We start from the raw sequence: 18,263 nt of genomic DNA, 5'->3' as shown, positions 1-18,263 counted from the left end.
CGTTTATTGGCTATCGACAATTACCTACCACCCAGCGATTGGAGCAGATCTGCCACGTTGCTGCGCATTTGTGGCTGTGCGGCGGCCACCAACAAGACCCAAGGGCACATTGGTGCCTTTCATGGAGAAATCAGGCTGCAATTTCGTTAATATATGAAGACTCGTAATCGCTCATCGTTGGACTATAGATCGACTTATATGCTACGCCGTAGACACGAATGCCATACGAAGGGCCTAGAGTCTAAGAATATAACAACAAGGTCGACATGTCAGCTGCGCTCTGTGACGATCGGGCTAGTGCCTCTCACCAGGGCAGCTTCCAGGCGCAGAGCTCAGCGCTCCCGCTTCGTCCGCGGAATACTTTAGGAGAGACCGATAAAGAGGAGTTGGACAAATCGAGCAGGGTCTTGAAAGGTGAAGAAGATTGGACAAATACTTCAGATCTGGCAGAGCGCCGGAGGATACAAAATCGAATAGCTCAAAGGAACTACAGTAAGTAGCCAAGAGGAGTTGATTGGTCACTGGAAGAAGAAGCCATGCATTGATAAAAAATTAGGAAAGAAGCTGAAGAGAAGGCTTGAGGATCTGGAAAGGAGAGCATGTGATGAGGGACGACCTACTCCGGCAGAGACACCTTCATCCAGCAAGTACGAGAACGAGTTCCTGTCACGCTCCAGTCCATTCTCAGACGTAGCATGCATGTACTCATCTCTTTCTGAACCACCCCAATTTCCCAACATCTTTCTACTGCGACATGCTGATCAGGAGCTTTCCTTTTCACCGATCGCCGATGAAAGTGAAGACAAGAGCTCATCGCCTTCTGAAACCTCAGAAGTAGCGCCTATCTATGCATTGCCGTCAGACCATCGGTTTCGGTCGATCAAAAAGCTGCTAGTAGAAGACTGTCTTAGCAACTTCTTCGAATGGCAAACCTGTCCCCAGAAATCGAACAAGCGAGCAGCAAACCCTCCGGCAACACAAACTCAGCAATCAAGCAAGAGATCTAGGAAACACGAGAAGTCGAACGACGAGAACGACAATGAGGGTAATGGAGGAAATGAGGCGGGTGAAGATTCTAACGCAAATATTGTGAGCGGCTCGACAATGAATCCGTCCAACAAGAGCAGAAGCATCATTCTTGCTTGCCCCTTCTACAAGGAGGATCCTTTGAAGCATCTTCAGTGCCTCAGAATCGAACTCAAAAGGATCAAAGACGTCAAACAGCACCTCAATCGAAATCATCGCCAACCGTCGTATTACTGTCCAACATGCTGGATGATCTTCGACAAGCCAACGGACCGCGACATCCACATTTCACAGCGCGGTTGCTTTCTACAAGATCAGGTCAACTATGAGGGGATATCTGAAGATCAAAGCCGACAGCTCACTCGGAAGGTAGACAGACGATTATCTGAGGAACAGCAATGGTTCAGTGTGTGGGATATTGTGTTCCCTGATGTACCACGTCCAGAGTCAGCATACTTGGGAAACCAGATCGAGGAGTCTATGGTCATGATCCACGACTTCTGGGATGCGAACGGAAAGGCTCTGGTCTCCGATGCTCTGTGGGCGCGAGGGCTCATACCAGAGCCAAACGTTTCAGACGACGAAGGGGAGCTTGAGAGCTTCCTGGCCGAGACATTGGAATCTGTTGTGGAAGAGCTGCTGGCGTCTTGCCGGGTGCAGATCGCGGCGAGTCTATCTCGGTCGAATCGTGATCGTTACGAGGCGTCATCAGCTCCAGAGAGAACCCCAACTTCAGAATCAGGTGCCAAAACTCAAAGCTATGACACGAGTGAGCAGGACCAACAAACAGTCGATCTTGCCCATGTAGGCGAAAGTGCCTTGGCATATGGAATGCCTGTGGCACAAGAGTCTGTTGATGATTACAACTTTCTCACTGGCCTTGAGATGGCTGGGCCATTAGCAGGCCATGACACCCAATCCTTTCTCGAGGGGTCACAATTCAGCATGTCGCGCAGCTGGTTGACTAGGGAAGAGGGCATTGCAGAGTTTGATGACCAGAGTTGGGAACCATTAGCCGATGTGACCGACTTCTTACAAGCTGAGAGACGATAGGGGTAAAGTCTTGCTACATTATTTTACTTTGATTGCTTCCTAAGAGAGAATTTACGAGTTAGATGGGCATGCACACAACACACCTAGGTGCAACTACCTGCACTTTGGACAAACGGGGAAGGCAGCTGCTCCTAATTCAGCCTATGTCCTCGGTATCTCAAATGACGAATTCAGTTTGAAACCTGACCAAGTGACTACGTCACTGAAGCACTATGTCTGCTACGAAGATAAAGCCATCACGTTAGCCGTGAGACAGTGAGAACCTGGAGACACTATATTCTTTCCCTTGGCCATGGAGAATTAGCTGCCCCTCCCCTTTTCCCCCGAAGCTCTTGTAACAAGAATCTCAGTTCCAGCAGAGAATCTGACGCTGCGCTTCTGCTAGGCCGCCCTTACTCGAAATATATCCTGGTCCGATGTCTAGATAAGAAGAGATTATATACGGCCGATTGTAATTTCATGTTTCGATGTATTTACTTGCTTTATACTTACCAATCAAACAGATATACGGCATGGATTCTTGTGTGAACTGAGGTGAACTTTCTTTTGTCATTGACTAAACCATTTGCTTCGTCCATTTTACCTGGAAATCTAACAGGTTGTTTTCTGAGATGTTCCAGCTGGAAGAGAGCGCGCAACGCATGATCGTCCGATATCGAGTAAGCAATGGTCTGCTTTATGAACTCCACCTGGCCAACTGCCAGCCTCTCCGATACACCCTGAGAGTCAATCTTGTCTATAAACAGGTAAGCTGTGTGATTAAAATCTATGTATCATATTCCCAATCACTCAAAATGGCATTATCCATTGGCCCCTTGTAATAGGTGCAGCATGGCTGTCTGAAATAGTTTCGTGTTCCTCGTATCTCCAACTAATGAAATGAGAGAAGACAGACCGTAGTGTTTTGAACCCACATCATGTCAGAGTTCACGTAGGATTCAACCTACGCTTACGTTAGATCTTCGACTTGGCGCAGCGGTTGAGCGAAGATCGCTTGCCGTGTCTCGTTAGCTTAAAGACGAGCCCTTGACAGGGGTTCATTGAAGGAAGCTATGCAGGACCTTTTGGCAAGATCCTCCAAATGTTCGAAGTAACCTGGATCATCTCAATCAATTGTCTGATCCCGACACGATGCGGAAGGTCGAAAATTGCCTCGTCCGAAGTCGCAATGTTTGATCTTTACCTACAGTGGGCAATTTGCGGCAAAGAATACATATACTTCAATGATCCTGCTGCCTACGTAGGTCTGCTTTTTGTTGAACCCTCTCGTCTTTCTCGAGAACACCGAATTTCCTTTACCAAGCGCTTCCTCTTTTCGTGATACTTCTTACTATGGCTAAGTTGCATCACTCATCGCCCACCCCAATTTTCCAGAGCCATCACGGCGCACTCGAGGTATGGCGAAAATGCGAAACATGGCGGGATATCTTAAGAGTAGCGCGCTAATTTCGTATTCATTGTGCCGGCAGGATAGTGTGAATGGAAGATTTACCGCGTTGATACTGGACATTGGCGGAGTTTTCTGCAACTTCTCCGCCGTCCCAGACGCTCCAATTCCAGGAAAGGTGCTCAAGCGCGTCCTTGAATCATCCGAATGGCACAGCTTGGAGGCAGGTAAGGCGACACAATCAGAGGTGTTCGGGGCCTTGACGAAGAGATTCGCCCTTGCGGATGGTGCCTTACAACAAACTATCCAGCTGGCATCGTCAACCTTGACACTCAACGAAGACTTTGTTGCAGCCGTCAGAAATCTCAAAGAGAACTCCGACGGCCAACTTCGCGTGATTGCTGCAACCAATATGTCTACCGAAAGCTATAACATAGTTCACTCCAAGATTGGAGGCTGGGACATCTTTGATGATGTCTACACGTCAGCCAGCCTGGGTGTACGAAAGCCGGAGCAAGGTTTCTTTGATCGAGCTCTCGAAGATGCAGGCTTGAATGCGAAATCAACTGTGTTTGTTGACGACCGACCGGAGAATGTCATCTGCGCCCAATGTCGCGGGATGCAAGGAGTCTTATTTGACAATACGGACAGAGTAATCCAGAAGCTGAACAGCCTTTTTGGTGATCCCATTGAGCGTGGTAAATCTTGGCTTCGAGCTCACGCAAAGGACATGTGGTGTATATCTAACACTGGCATTGAGATTCGGGAGCAGTTCCAGCAGCTTCTTTTATTGCATTGGACGAACGACTGGTACGGAGTCACCCCGGACAATAAGTTCGCCTGAAATACTAACTACTTTACGTTTCTTAGGGGACTTGTCGATATCGCCCAACACAATCCTCCTTCAGGCCAATGGAACTGCTTTTCTTACGGGCCTCCAGTGCTGACAACGGAAGTCTTTCCCGAGGACCTCGACACTACCTCTATCGCTCTCCTCACGCTTGATGTTGATTTCGATGTCAAGCAGAAGGCCATGGATAATATTCTCCAATTTTTGAATCCAGATGGATTAGCATATGTAGGTTGCTCCCCTTGGATGTACTTTTGAAACCAACTAAGAGTTGATTCTGTGCAGTGTTACTTCGACCCAGGCCGGCCGAGGCTTGATCCTTTTATCTCAGCCAATGTACTGCGAGTTTTCTACGCAAATGGACGAGGCAATCAACTCCAGCCCGCGCTACACTTCATGGAGGATATGCTCCGCACAGGCGCTTTCGAGCATGGAACTCGCTACTACCACCTGCCGGACTTCCTACTCTACTATCTCAGTGAACTATGTTCCAAGAATCCTGATGCCAGTGAGCTTGACAGTTTGCGCGATCTACTCTGTCAGCGGTTGAAAGAGCGCATGGGATCTACAAACGATGCGTCAAGTGTCGGGCTTCGTCTGCTTGCATCGAACAACATGCGCCTGACTAACACAACGGATAGAAGGGTCCTACTGGACTTGCAGAGAAATGATGGCAGCTGGATGGGATACTTATACCGGTATGGGTTTTCTGGGATCCTAATTGGAAGCGAAGGGGCCATTACTGCTTTGGCAGTGAAAGCCTTGCAGGGTGCCCATCGCGACTCGCAATGATGTGAGGAGAATTTTTACCAGCGCGAAACGTATTTCCAGCGTCTTCTATAATTCGACTTTTTATCTACCAACTGAAGTAAATTTTCGCGTATGTAAAAGAAAGCCAGATGATGTAGATGATGGAGGTTCCTGCTAGGAGCAAGGGGGCACACGTCTTCTGAATTTCTGTTTAAGGGGCCAGCGATGGAGAAGTCCCAGTCATTTGACCGGTCATGAACGAAAAATGAAGTATACATAAACATTCCACGTACCAAGTTGTGAAGAGTACTCATTAAGAAGCCTTGAGTTTTCTACATAAATTAATTTTGTTCATGACGATAAATCGCTTTCACAGTTGTGTGACAATACTCCTACTCCGCTAAACGCTTTTATCCGTGTGACTGCCGCCTTTTCGATTCCTTGGACTCCCTGGGTATCATATTATTCCGGTCTCTTCAATTAAACATACCACGCAACATCCTGGTCTTGCTCCCTCACAGTACTACTAGAATCCTGGCGACTAGTCCTTGACTGTGGCGTCATACCCAGCCCAGGTATCCCATTCGGTTCAGTTATGTGACGAGAGAGCGAACGAGGGTGCGGCGTAGTCTCTGGCTCTGCCGCCCTCCCTGAGAATGTGTCGGCCTGCATACCGAGCTCGAGTTCTGGCCCTACGGTGTTTCTTTTGGGTTGTACATTCTCCGAGCTCAACATCCACCTCCCAGCTACGTAGGGCATCGAGAATCTTCTGGACCTCGACTTCGATAATGAGTTCTTGTTCGCATCTGGCGCTCCTTCGGTGCTGTCTCTCCTTGTTTCGGCGTGTGGGCGCATGGGGTTTGAGGCCTTGACGACCTTTGCAATCAGATCTGCCATGCCCATTTCGATATGTAGTTTGAGTAAATAGGCTAGCGGGTGGAACTGGGCATAGCTGTGACAGTTAGCGATGGCACGAGCCCACCAGAGTCAGCATCACATACATCAAAGTATTCGGCAGGGACATGAGTCCAATGAGGATGACCTAGAGTGTGAATGATAAGCCACCAGATCAAGTGCAGTCGGAAAGCGATCAAACCTACATCAAGTGACATTGAGACTGCAGTCATGGCCAGGTTGAATCGGAATAGCGCCGTGTACTTGGTCAAGCCGCTAGCAATTAGCCGCGACTTGACCAGATAGATGAAGGTAAGGTTCAGTCCAGCATCCACGAGAAGAAAGATGCCCTTTTCTATCCTGTCCCAGATCTCGTTGATGTGAATGTAAGTCTCGTTGATCTGAAGACGGGCTGGAATCCAGATACAGAAGACGCTGATGTTGACCGCCAAGAGGATGCCAAAGACTCCCCATTTCAGTCGTGTGGCTTGTGCAGGTATCGGCATCAAAATTGCGATTCGGTTGACGATGATTTGCATGAGACATTGAACCTGATGAAGCACTGATCAGCTAATGTCCAATATGAATCATGGTTAAGAACCTGCTGGAAATTTACCTGGATCGTCCACAATACGACTTCAATCGATTGGCGTTAGTGTGTGAAAAGGTATGCGAATTGAAGCTCTACGATACTTACGTAGGAAAAAGAAGTATTCAAAGCTACTCGGTTTTAGATACTGGGATTACTCAGAAGAGGGAGAGAGGCCTACCTTGGATCAATGATGGATGTCAGATAGCACCAGGATATGATGCCGATGACTATACTGGCGATCCATTCCGCCCAGATCAACCATATGTAGATGTTGACCCTGTGTGTCCTGTTCCAACTGGCTCTACTTTGTCGATAACCCTTGACTCCGCTCCATAGGCCGACTCCCAGCGTGAACCCCCAAAACATGCTCGCTATATTCTGTTCATCGTTTGTTGGTGTCGAGCCGACATACCACGGGGGAAGGATTATTTTGAAGGTTGGGTGGAGGGCAGCGCAACACAAGTGCTTGGGATAGCCAACATGTCCTAACCCCGACTCGGGAACGTCAGACGCTGGGGCCAAAATTCTTGACCTTTGGACCCTGCAGGCGTCAACTTGTCCGACCCTTTACTTCTCCATCCGTTGGACCCGGTTCGCCAGACCAGAATTCGTCGTAGAGTCGCCTGTTTGCGCAGGGAGTCGGCATTTGAAAGCTCACTGCAGCAGAGATGCTCCCTCTGGCCGGGCAGCCGGTTGCCGGCTCCCACTCTGGGGGTTTGCCACGCCGTCGCGAGTTCGAGGGTGGTAGCGATGATCTCCGGGCAGTTATACCAGGGGCCCCTGGGCCACACATGGAGACTGCCATAGAGAACAAGGCACGGTCTTTAAATTGGTAATGGCGCGGAGGCAAAGGCCGCGGACTGTCTGACGGTGCGATGATCGGACTAGAAGCCGGGGCGACCGGCCTCGAGCTAGTCCTCGATTCCTACGCAGCCGCGGCTACTAGTATGCAACTAATAGCGGCATATACCGTAGCCGCGAGTGATTCCAATCATAGCTTCGCCTAAGCCCTGGGAGCGGTGTGCTTCCGTTCTGTGCTCTTCCTTCTCACCTCTAACATGACCGGCCCGAAAACACAGACATTTGGATTCAACTCTTTTCAGGTCATGGAACCCCTCACTCACCCACACAAAATAGACTTTTAGTCCGCAGGAACGTGCGTCACTCCAATCGAGATCAGCACGAGGGTGCAGAAGTTTCGGTGCTACATGCGAGTCAGGGTTTTGCATTGTCGTCATTAGTGGTAGGCAATGGGGCCTAAAAAAGAGTTCGTTCCAAATCGTCCGTCCGGCACCACTGCGTTTCTCAGCGGGAAAGAGACCGAGACCGCGATTCAACGGCTGTTGGGGGATTATCCGGCCAAGCTTCATTGTTTGTTTCGCGTTGTCTTATTTGTTTGATGGTCTGGTCTCTCGAGAATAGACTCTAGAAATTACTCCTGACAGAATCAGGTCACTGGGTGAATAAGGATCCTCATGACTCAAATCGACTCTTGAGCAGCTGTGATGACCTCAGAACGTCATATTCTGCGGAGAGTTGGAGACATCTCCACGTGTAGATCTACAGTAGATAAATAACTGTTCTTAGCTTTTGAGGAAAGATAGGCGTCTGGATGGAGTGCCTGATCACGTTCCGAGCATCGGCCTGTGTTGAAAACATCCGTTCTATCTTGGCCAGACCGGCAACTTTACGAGATGGCAGAGGTTGCACAAAACGGCTTGTTTCAATAGAAAATATGGGGTTCAATGGTGCCAACTTGTTCGTGCGTCTTTGCGTCTGTCATCAACCTTCCAACGCTAAGATCGAAGCCCACTTTGCAGTTAATGTGGTTCAAGACCGATGATATTCTGGGCGCCTCTCATGGTCGGGCATTTTCAGACCGTATTCCGAAATGCGGAGTGAAGAAGCCATAACATTCGAAAGCTTCTCATTGGCCAGCCCTCCCTTCGTTCTGAATGGGTCTTCGGCGCGATCCGCACACGGGTCAACGTTCCCCTCCATTCTTTGCCTGTTGTTTACTAGCACCCGATGTGATGCATTTCTTCCGGGCTGGGTGGGCAAGGTACAACCGCTTCGTTCTTTGTTTCCCTATGGGGGCGTCTGTTGTCGCTATGCATGTTTCTTGGACCTTCCGGAACGGGCCTAAAGTCTACAATGACAGTTGAGGAACCTGGCTGGTTTCATTCGTCTGGGTGGGTGACAACAGGAGTCTTCGAGTGAACTGGGCTGCTCCAATACAGCCTACAGAACAACATGCAGGCCGGAATGAGAAGAAAAACCAACATAATCAAGTGAGGGGTCGTGGCTATATTGGACTTTCTGCCACAAAACTCGTGTGACCGCTCGTTTGCACAGAGTTTCACAGTCATTTGCAAGTCTGGTTACTTCACCTTTGCTTAATAGTCTCCAAATCGCTTTAGCAAAACACAGAAAGCGGAGACAACACCATGGCTGTGTCTCCAGACGACATGACAGCCGCGAGCCCTCTCATTACGAGCAGTCCTGAGCCTGCAACAAGCGCTATTGCTGTAGTATGTTGAGGGTCTAGAGAGTCTACTCTCATGAAAGGTGTCGCCTGCTACATACAGCCTTGATCTGACTGTTTTCCAGGACCCCATTCTTGAAAATGAGCAAACAACTGATGCCGAAATTGAGAGCTGAGACAACAACTGAGGATGGCTGCTGGTAGAGACCACGTGCTGTCGGCACCGTGAAGTATCTACGCCTCTTCCACCGCTTCTTTGAGTGAAAGTATTACCGAGTATTGCCGTATTCACGGGCGTACTTACACTCAGAAAACCGATTGTTGGGGACCAAACGACGAAAGACAGAATGAGGGACTTGATCTTGCGTACGTTATAGTCACCGAGTAAAACTCATTTGCTTCGGGCTCCCATGTAATTTACATGGTGTGCTCCCATAGCCATTACTGGGAGACACTCCTCCTAGATGATAAGTTATTTCTTGCCCCTATAGGTGATTCCCTCCAGGTACGTAGGTTTTCAAATAACCAAATATCAACTCCGTTACTCAGTGCTTTCAAAATGAGTCTGCGCAGTATGTATGCGTTGCTTGAGCACATGGTTGACGAGATGTGCCAGAGACTTTGCGGATATGTACCCCTCCACCGAAGTGATAGGAGTTGACATCTCGCCGATTCAGCCAGATTGGGTCCCACCAAATTGCAAGTTCCAGATCGATGATATCGAACAGCCGTGGACCTGGCCCATGAGCCACTTTGACTATGTGCACATAAGTCACCTCGAAGGTAGCGTGGCAGAATGGCCCGCGCTATACGCCCAGGCGTTTGCCCACATCAAGTCGGGCGGGTTTGTCGAGGTCAAGGAGATAGACGTAGAACTTTGTTCCAAGTTCTTCCTGAGCTGAACGAAGACCACGTCTACGAGGGATGAGGCAAAGTGATGCTGAAGGCCACGGATCGATTGGGAAAGACGGGAACTCAAAGCTGCAATCATGTTTCGCCAAAGGTCTAGAAGCTGCAGGTTTTGTTGACATCGTTGAGCAGCAGTGGGCTGCGCCTATTGGTGCTTGGCCAAAGGATCCGACTCTCAAGGAAGTGGGTGCGTGCCATCTACAGTACCTCGATCAATCGCTTGAAGGCTTTGGTACCTTTCTACTCAAAGAGGTAATGGGTTGGGGGTATGCTGAGATCGTGGTGTTTATGAGCGAGATACGGAAGGCCATCAGAGACTTGAAGCTTCAATCTTAAATCAAGCTGTACGTAATCCCCGTGAGCCTTCGCATTTAGCCTTACGTCTGGGGTGTTCTGCTAACTTGGTGCCTATCAGTCACGTTGTCTACGCGAAGAAGCCTGGGAAGGTCACAAAGGCCGAGGAGTGACCGCTTTGCGTTTTCGTATTTTTGAGCAGCGAAAAATGTTTCACCTATTAGCTGACGAAATATGGGCAATTGCACTCGTTCATGTTCCATCGAGTAGCGGCAAAATCGTGGGTTGAGGCTTGTTCTAAATTCCACTCCGTGGAATGTTTGCACGTACAGCCATCTGAATAAATTTATTCGAAGTCTCGGCTACTTACTACTGAGCTCCCAAACGCTATTTGAAAACCCCTTCAGTCATACACAAGCACCTTGGAACAAGCTTTTAGGGAGTCACTAGGGACATCATTTTGAACATGTACAGCTTCTTCAGCCAGGATAAGACGCCTTAAACATCTAACGAGCTAATGACTATTGTAGATAGACCACACCTTGACTTCAGTGTCTAGTCACTCAATCTTTCACAGCTAATGAAGGTCCCACACTCATTTCGTGGTTTTTTCTTAGAGGAGGTCTCGGATTGTCATAGGCAGCCGGATGCTCCTTCGTTCGTTCATACTGAAACGGACATCTCTTTCTCCCTTATCTAGCATCCGCTACTCTCCAAAGGTATTCTGTAGCCTCGTCTTAAACACCTCAACTATTTTGAGATGGTTGAGATGACAGCACACTGGGAGCAATCTTCGCTACTTGCCTCCTTCGCTCGTTCATACGGATACCATACATAATCCAGTCACAGTGGGCCAAAGAGGGGTAGACAAATTGAAACAAAATCCCATCGGACTTTGTGTTTACGCCCAACTGCCACAGGCTGTATTTGTGGAATCTGTTCCGGGGAATGACCCAACGAGCGGCTTTATTTCCAGAATGAGGATAGGAATTACGTTGCAGACTGAGAAATATACTTTCTATTCGTCCGGGGAGGCGGGCTCTCGCTACGCTCCTTGGCGACAGTTGGCTCTGGCTTGCAGAAACAGACGCGTGTTGAGCAGAACCAACAAGAAATCATCGGTCACAAAAAGAGGGGTTAGCCGAAACAAAAGTTATGGGCTGACGAAATAAGGCAACTTCTTCTGGCCTCAATATCTCCCCAATCCTTTCTCCAGGATATTCTTCCCACTATTACAGCTCTAGGCTCTGATCTCAACACTGGATTGTAAAATGATCTCAAGTCCTGCCGCCGCCCCGGCTGCTCCTGCTACTCCTGCTGCTCCTGCTTCGCCAGGGACAGAATCGCCTGTCGCAGACGCTGGCGAGATTCCCCCGGCCCCCATTGCTGCTGTGAGTGTTCGCACACTAAGCCCCTCGGAAATAGTTGGAACTGGACCGGATGAGAGTGAAGAATCTTGTCAAGGCTGATAACATAGGATCCTGCTATCGAGAATGATGACTCGACTGATACCGATTCCGCGAGGTAAGTTAAGTTTTGTTTTTCCGAGCCGAATTTTAACACTTTGAAGCGTTCTCTCCTCGACTGCATCGATTAGCGAAAGTATCACAGAGTACCGCCGTATTCTCGGCCGAACATACACCCAAAAAACCGACTATTGGGGTCCAAATGATGAAAGGCAGAACGAGGGTCTTGAATTGGCGTATGTACATCCATTGTTCTACCAGCTACATCTCCCATGTTCAATATTCTGAATGCAACTGACTTTTGAGAAAGCCACTACACGGAGATGGTGTTCTTCGACGACAAGTTGTTCTTGGCTCCCATTGGCGAAAATCCCCAGGTAGCTATGAGTACTATTGGCCAGTGGCTCAAAAGGCAGCTACTAACTGGGTGAACAGAAAGTTCTCGATGTTGGCACCGGCACAGGCATTTGGGCTATGTGAGTCTCCATGTCAATCTTTCGATTTGTTACGAAGAAGGCAAGATCGTGGTTAATGAGACGGCCGGTAAAGTGATTTCGCCGACGAGTTTCCCTCATCCGACGTAATTGGAGTAGACATCTCCCCCATCCAACCAAGCTGGGTTCCTCCAAACTGCAAATTCCAGATCGACGACATCGAAGAGTCTTGGACTTGGCCTATCGACTTTTTCAACTTCATCCACATTCGCCACCTTGAAGCTTCGGTTTCGGACTGGCCAAAGTTGTATTCGCAATGCTTTGAGCATCTCGTACCTGGCGGGTATCTTGAAGTGAACGAGATGGACTATGAGGACCATTCCCAAGCTCTTGGGGACGCCATATCTGAGGATCATATTTTCAGAAGATGGGAGAAGACCTTCACCGAGGCAACCAACAAGCTTGGGAAAACTGCGATCCAGACACGTAACCACGGTATTGCCAACGCGATGAGAGATGCGGGGTTCGTCGATGTTGTGGAAAAGAGCTGGCCGTTTCCAATTGGAGGCTGGGCTTCGGATCCCAAGCTCAAAGAGGTCGGCGCTGTCAATCTCGAATACATTGACCAGTCGCTTGAGGGTTTCGGTCTCTTCCTGTTGAAAAACGTCATGGGATGGGAAGACGCAGAAATCCTTGTTTTCATTAGTGAAATGCGCAAGGCTTTGAGAGATCTCAAGCTCCAGCCATACTACAGACTGTGAGTGGCGATTGGGCTTGCAGCTTGCACAACATTGGCGTTCTTTCATAGAGGCCGCTTGCTAACACTTATTCGTCAGGTATGTTGTGTATGGACGCAAGCCTACAGAGGAGGAAGTTTCTGGGGAGCAATCCACTACTGTACCTCTAGCTTAAGTTGGGGGGGGGGGGGGGGGGGTGCACTGGCATCTTCAACATGTCAACACGGTCGATAAAGTCGGATCGGATGCGTAATGCATGATAATACTGCCTCGGTCGCAGGATGGAACATTATGCCCTTGATGACAAGCTATTGCCCCGGTTAGGGTAGGGAAGGAAGTTGTACTTAGTTGGAGCATTGGCCATGTAGCCAATTAAGTAATCGTCATGATCTCAGTCGAGAGGGTCCAAGCAAGACAGTGGTCAGAGTCAGAGGCTATATATAATCATGTTCCCAGTCCAGAAACAGAAGAGAAGCCAGGGAACCCTAAATTTAAATTATATATAAAAATCCATGATACAACTCACAGTAAAGCGCCTCAGTACGTGAGGTAAGCTGCATGCACGTAAAGATACAAGCTCACGTATAATGAACAGCGCCACGGTCTTTGATCTGATCGGATGGAGCACTGTTCACTCCGTTGCGAAGTCCGGTTTGACAAGTTCCTTACTCCATTATCGTTGTCCCGCGGCACTCGGCTTGACTGGGTCTAATGCAACCAGAGATACTCTTGTATCTGTGAAGAATCATGGGAATTTCTGTCTGTCTGCCATGATAGTGGCAATATTTGATTACCTGCTGTCGGATCACTTATATTCGTTATGAAGTCTTTCCGATTGAGCAGAACCACCGGCCTGTTACCCTTTCCTACAACATCGCAATGTATTGCTTCCTCTTGGGATCATGCAATAATTCTTACAACTTGACTTCTCTGAATTCTACCCCTGTGCTCTGTAACTGTTCACTCATTGAAGAATATGCCCACAGCAAGAGGATTCTAGAAGATTGTCTTTGTCCCAACTCTCAATAAAAGAGAACAATGATTGATTTTTGCGGAACAAGTTGTTCCTCATATAAACAACCCTCTTTACCAGTTTGGGACAATGATCGTCTCTAATGCGTTCTATGGAACCATCGGGGCGACAACACGAGAAGGATTGCATGACGTCCCCACCAAGTGCCGTTAGCTTCCGTGTCTAGGCAAGAAAACGGCTCGTATTTCACCGCTGAATCTGCAGCCCTGTACCGCCTGATAATTGCCGCCTCTGTGCCGCACTCTAGTGCGATCTAAGGGGTTCAAATGCACAGCAATGATGTCACGTTGTATTCGCCATTAGCTATCTCTTCTGCACAATTTTCGAATACAATTTCTGCATTCTGATTCTTTTTCAATACCGTCAACTGTCACCAAAGACTCAAGTTGCACGGGAAGAGGTGTTCTCCATGTTCTAGTAGGCAGAAGTCTGGCGAAAGAAATTTCACCCTGACCGACACTGATGGGTTGGGACTTTGGTTCTAGCGCGGGTCGTTCATCGGGCCTAGGACAGGGTATGATCGCGCAACAGCTGAAATGTTTCCTGCAACTCCCTTGTCTAGGCTGATCAAAGGTCCACGGAAACTATGACGGCACGGACGGTAAGTGAGGGCCGAACCAAACGAACCACTAAACTGCAAGGAACGAGATTCTAGACCTGCAGCTGCTTGGGGTTGCCATGGCTCTTGTCCTGAGTATTTAAAAGCAGTGCGATAGACCGATCGTCCCGGAGTCCGATGAGCCAGGCCACTCTCGTTTTTGCCAGAACCAGCTACCATCGAATTTGAACTGTTTGATCCGACTAGTAATACCTAATTCTTCCCACCAAAATCTCTTAAAATGCAGCTTTCCACCATTCTCGGCGCCTCTTTCGTCGCCGCGGCTTCAGCTGCCCTCCCTCCCATCAACTTGGGCTACCTCAGCTACCCTCACGGGAATCTCTTCGTCGCGTGGTCCCCCTTCACTCCCACAACGACGCAAGAGGTCACTGAGGTCTGCGACACCCGCGGCGCCGTCAAGGGCACCGCGACATGGACCACGATCCGCGCTTATAACACATACGTCTTCAAGCCCATCTGCCGCAACCCTTTCAACGTCACTGACGCTGTGACAAACACCACATACTACAACTTGGAGCTGGCATGTGTGGACGACAACATTCCCTTGTACGCCAACCCCGAGGTTACCGCCGTCGTCGACACAAAGACGAACAAGACGGTGGAGACTTGCGTCCCCGTCTCGCTGAATGGCGAGTCTACATACGGAGGTTGCAGCGACCACTTCAGTGGTGTTTCGTACTCATTTGCCTGCTCCGCCTAATATGGATTGGTGTCCAATGAAAAACGGCCTTTTTGGAATGACTTTGGAAGGACGCATTAACATTATTGCATGGGTACGGACTTTGATAAATCGAGGGTTCAATTTGGCCTGTGGCATCCTCGAATAGATTCTTGCAATATATTAATGAAGGTATGAGAGCGCATACATCATTAGAATTCAGACACACACTCTCCCCAAGATGAATCACTTTTCAGATGACACTTGAAGCTGTTTCGAGATGAATGACCGAGTTTGGTCATGTCAGGTACCTCTGCATCATCGAAAGAGAGTAAACGACAAGATGAAAGGTAGTTGGAGATGATGAAGGCACTTTTACTCTGTGATATTTAATCGGTACATGTGTCTTACGCATATCGGTACGGATTGACAATAGTCAAAATGCGGAATCGAGTAGACGGCTGGGACCATACCTGTCGTACCTCATCTGAATCTCTTGTGGATCATCCAGTGTGCACCATAGAGTAGATCCGGTGTTTCTCTCCATGTTCCAATACTTCAAAAATACAGTCACCGAGTAATGCTTACGCAATCTTGAACCACTGACCAAACGCCCCTGAAGGATCAAACTTCTTCTTCAAGGTCTTGAGTCTATCCAAGCTTGAGCCGTAGATAGCTTGCAGCTCCTCATCCCCGTGAGCAAAGTTAATGTATCTGAAATATTCGTTAGTTAACCGCAACGACAATAGAGAAATATTGATTGAATATTTAACCTACGTCGGGTTCACGGTGGCACTCGAAGAGAAGCTCCAGATATCTCGGACTTTGGCCCCAAATTCCAGAGCTTGAGTATCGAGGCTAGCATCCTCATACCACGGGATGACAATCGCCTGTGCGAACGCTTCTTGGCGGAGCTCATCTTGCATAGCTGCGGACCCAGAAGGAACTGACTTTGCCGTGGTCAGGTTGTATCTCTCGATCAACACAGCTGAATTCTGTGCGCCTGCCTGTTTTTGGAAGTCGGTGTATAGGGTCCAGATCTCAGGCCATGTTTCCGACTTCATGTTGTTGATGGTCGTGCTGTATGCCGGTTTGCGTCCTCCGCGGGCGCAGAAGTTGTCGTTGGCCGCGTTCCATTGTTGGTAAGGAGTAACCACGCTGGAGTTGGTCAGGGGTCCGAGGTTGTACAGAGGCGCAAATGCGGTGCGACCAGCTTCTTCGGTCCCCTGGCGTAGGAAGCCAGTGACAAGAACCATTGGCGAATTCGAAGAGTCGCCGGAATTTGTCAGCACCAGGTAGACGACTTGTTCCGGAAGCAACGGAAGATCTTGGATAGTCTGAGCCACATCGGCGATCTTGGAGGAGTCAAAGGTCAGAGACATGATCCAAGATGTACGACTTGCTGTCGCCCACGCATTCACTGTCGCGGAAGTGACGATGCCGAAGTTGGGTGCTGCGCCCCTCAGAGCCCAGTAAATATCTGGGTTAGATGAGCTCGAAACTGTCAGAGCCTCTCCGGTGGCAGTGATTACGCGCATAGACAAGATGTTGTCAACGGCAAAGCCGTGTTCCCCCATGATGTTGCCATATCCACCGCCCAGGGCTGCCCCAAGAGCGCCGACGCAATTGCAATTGCCTGTTTGGACCAAGACACCTGCAGCGTCAGCAGCAGCAACAACGTCGCCAATGAGCGCTCCTCCACCAATCGTAGCAGTTTTCTTGTCGGTACTGATATCAACCTGGTTGAAGCCGGCGAGATTGATCAAGACACCATTGCTGCCCAGATTGAATTGTTTGGTCGCCCAACCATTGCCGCCATTCTGGGGGAGGAAAGCGATGTTATTTGTCGAACAGTACTTGACCTGTATGGCAGATAAACATTAGCATAAATGTGCACAGTAGTGAGTGATCCTATTTGGCCGAGAACATCGGTGAACCTACCACCGCACTCAAATCCTTCTCGGATGTCGCATTGACAATGACTGATGGCAGAGGTACATCGAAGTCACTCCAACGTTCTCGAACTTCGACGGCCACGGAGGAAGTCGAGACAAGGTTTTGCAAATCCTCGGCTACGGAACGGGCGTTGATGCTAATGGCAGCAGATGCTACCATTGAGATGAGCTGCAGACCGACAATTAGGGACCGCATGGTGTCGTCCGGGGGTAGCAGTGGCAGGTGATCGTCGGCGAGAAGCTGTGATAGCCAAGAAGCTCGTGCATGGACAACCGCAGAGCAGGACAAGATTCTTTAAGGGTCTGCGAACGCGCGCGAGTTCATGTCTGCGTCTACATGTATGATGTAGGATGCAATGGGACTCCCAGCCACATGACCCCCTTGGATCCACGCGTCAAATCCTGGATCGTTATAGAAGAGGCATATGCCGACGAATTCTCCCGGTTACCATGGTATGCAGCTGCGTTGGTGTTGGACGCTGCCAGGTCGCATAGTCTTGGTAGGGATCAAACGGACATGAGGTTCTCCATCTTGGTCAGAGTCTACACCGTGCCACCATCAAAGGGGGGAAGAGGAGAGAGAGGGGGGCAAATCCCCTCCAGACCCTCCATCAGTCAATCCATCCCCAATGTGACCGTCGCATCTCGGAGCTTGCGGCCACTAAGGAGCGGACTTCTGGGCGAATATTACCATCATACGACAAGGGCGCTGGAATTCCATTGCAGAAAAACGACGCAGGCGTTCCCATCCTTGGCAAAAGATTACGGAATCCCAACCGCGACATGGTCGTGTCCGGTTACCCTGGCATTGCAGGTGGAGCTTGTTGCTGGGTACGACCTTGTCTTGCGGGACATACGATATCAAACGGGTCCGCTGCACCGATTGTCGAAAGAGAAAAACCCCCTTGGCGAGAAAATCATCCCCTCTTTGCCCCCGCTGACCCGTCCTGTGGAGGTTGTGGATGGAGAGGTTATTTGGACATCTAAAGCACACCAAGAATTGTGCTTTGGTCAGGTCCGTAAGTCCTCGGCAGGGCGGCGCCGCTGCTCTCCGAAGCGCAATCTTAGCAATTTGCTAGGGTCACGTATGATTCTCGAAGCCACGCGGCTTATTGATTAAC

At 49.3% G+C, this 18,263-nt stretch overlaps 7 protein-coding genes across 7 annotated transcripts; 5 read left to right on the top strand and 2 right to left on the bottom strand.

The window, feature by feature from the left end:
- Positions 1-266: 266 nt before the first annotated feature.
- CLUP02_04259 (uncharacterized protein) lies at positions 267-2,079 on the top strand (the record flags this gene model as incomplete). The annotated part of the gene is made up of 2 exons (XM_049283275.1): positions 267-492; positions 557-2,079. 2 exons carry the CDS (start codon positions 267-269, stop codon positions 2,077-2,079), a joined length of 1,749 nt encoding a protein of 582 aa, XP_049140418.1.
- Positions 2,080-3,485: 1,406 nt separating this feature from the next.
- CLUP02_04258 (uncharacterized protein) lies at positions 3,486-5,108 on the top strand (the record flags this gene model as incomplete). The annotated part of the gene is made up of 3 exons (XM_049283274.1): positions 3,486-4,276; positions 4,337-4,544; positions 4,602-5,108. The coding sequence occupies 3 exons, from the start codon at positions 3,486-3,488 to the stop codon at positions 5,106-5,108; spliced, it is 1,506 nt and encodes a 501-aa protein (XP_049140417.1).
- Positions 5,109-5,546: 438 nt separating this feature from the next.
- Positions 5,547-7,198, bottom strand: CLUP02_04257 (uncharacterized protein; the record flags this gene model as incomplete). Its single annotated transcript, XM_049283273.1, has 6 exons — positions 5,547-6,018; positions 6,068-6,108; positions 6,167-6,447; positions 6,577-6,596; positions 6,731-7,037; positions 7,141-7,198. 6 exons carry the CDS (start codon positions 7,196-7,198, stop codon positions 5,547-5,549), a joined length of 1,179 nt encoding a protein of 392 aa, XP_049140416.1.
- A 2,398-nt stretch (positions 7,199-9,596) lies between these two features.
- On the top strand, positions 9,597-10,413 carry CLUP02_04256 (UMTA; the record flags this gene model as incomplete). The annotated part of the gene is made up of 3 exons (XM_049283272.1): positions 9,597-9,609; positions 9,692-9,923; positions 10,362-10,413. The coding sequence occupies 3 exons, from the start codon at positions 9,597-9,599 to the stop codon at positions 10,411-10,413; spliced, it is 297 nt and encodes a 98-aa protein (XP_049140415.1).
- Positions 10,414-11,511: 1,098 nt separating this feature from the next.
- CLUP02_04255 (UMTA) lies at positions 11,512-13,052 on the top strand (the record flags this gene model as incomplete). Its single annotated transcript, XM_049283271.1, has 6 exons — positions 11,512-11,631; positions 11,718-11,764; positions 12,017-12,083; positions 12,142-12,182; positions 12,256-12,897; positions 12,977-13,052. The coding sequence occupies 6 exons, from the start codon at positions 11,512-11,514 to the stop codon at positions 13,050-13,052; spliced, it is 993 nt and encodes a 330-aa protein (XP_049140414.1).
- A 1,697-nt stretch (positions 13,053-14,749) lies between these two features.
- CLUP02_04254 (uncharacterized protein) lies at positions 14,750-15,229 on the top strand (the record flags this gene model as incomplete). The annotated part of the gene is made up of 1 exon (XM_049283270.1): positions 14,750-15,229. The coding sequence occupies one exon, from the start codon at positions 14,750-14,752 to the stop codon at positions 15,227-15,229; it is 480 nt and encodes a 159-aa protein (XP_049140413.1).
- A 365-nt stretch (positions 15,230-15,594) lies between these two features.
- On the bottom strand, positions 15,595-17,338 carry CLUP02_04253 (FAD binding domain-containing protein; the record flags this gene model as incomplete). The annotated part of the gene is made up of 4 exons (XM_049283269.1): positions 15,595-15,682; positions 15,776-15,901; positions 15,965-17,049; positions 17,129-17,338. The coding sequence occupies 4 exons, from the start codon at positions 17,336-17,338 to the stop codon at positions 15,595-15,597; spliced, it is 1,509 nt and encodes a 502-aa protein (XP_049140412.1).
- Between the last annotated feature and the right edge of the window lie 925 nt (positions 17,339-18,263).

This window comes from Colletotrichum lupini, chromosome 2, assembly GCF_023278565.1.
Source record: "Colletotrichum lupini chromosome 2, complete sequence".
NCBI lineage: Eukaryota > Fungi > Ascomycota > Sordariomycetes > Glomerellales > Glomerellaceae > Colletotrichum > Colletotrichum lupini.
This window is presented reverse-complemented; position numbering and strand designations above follow the sequence as displayed.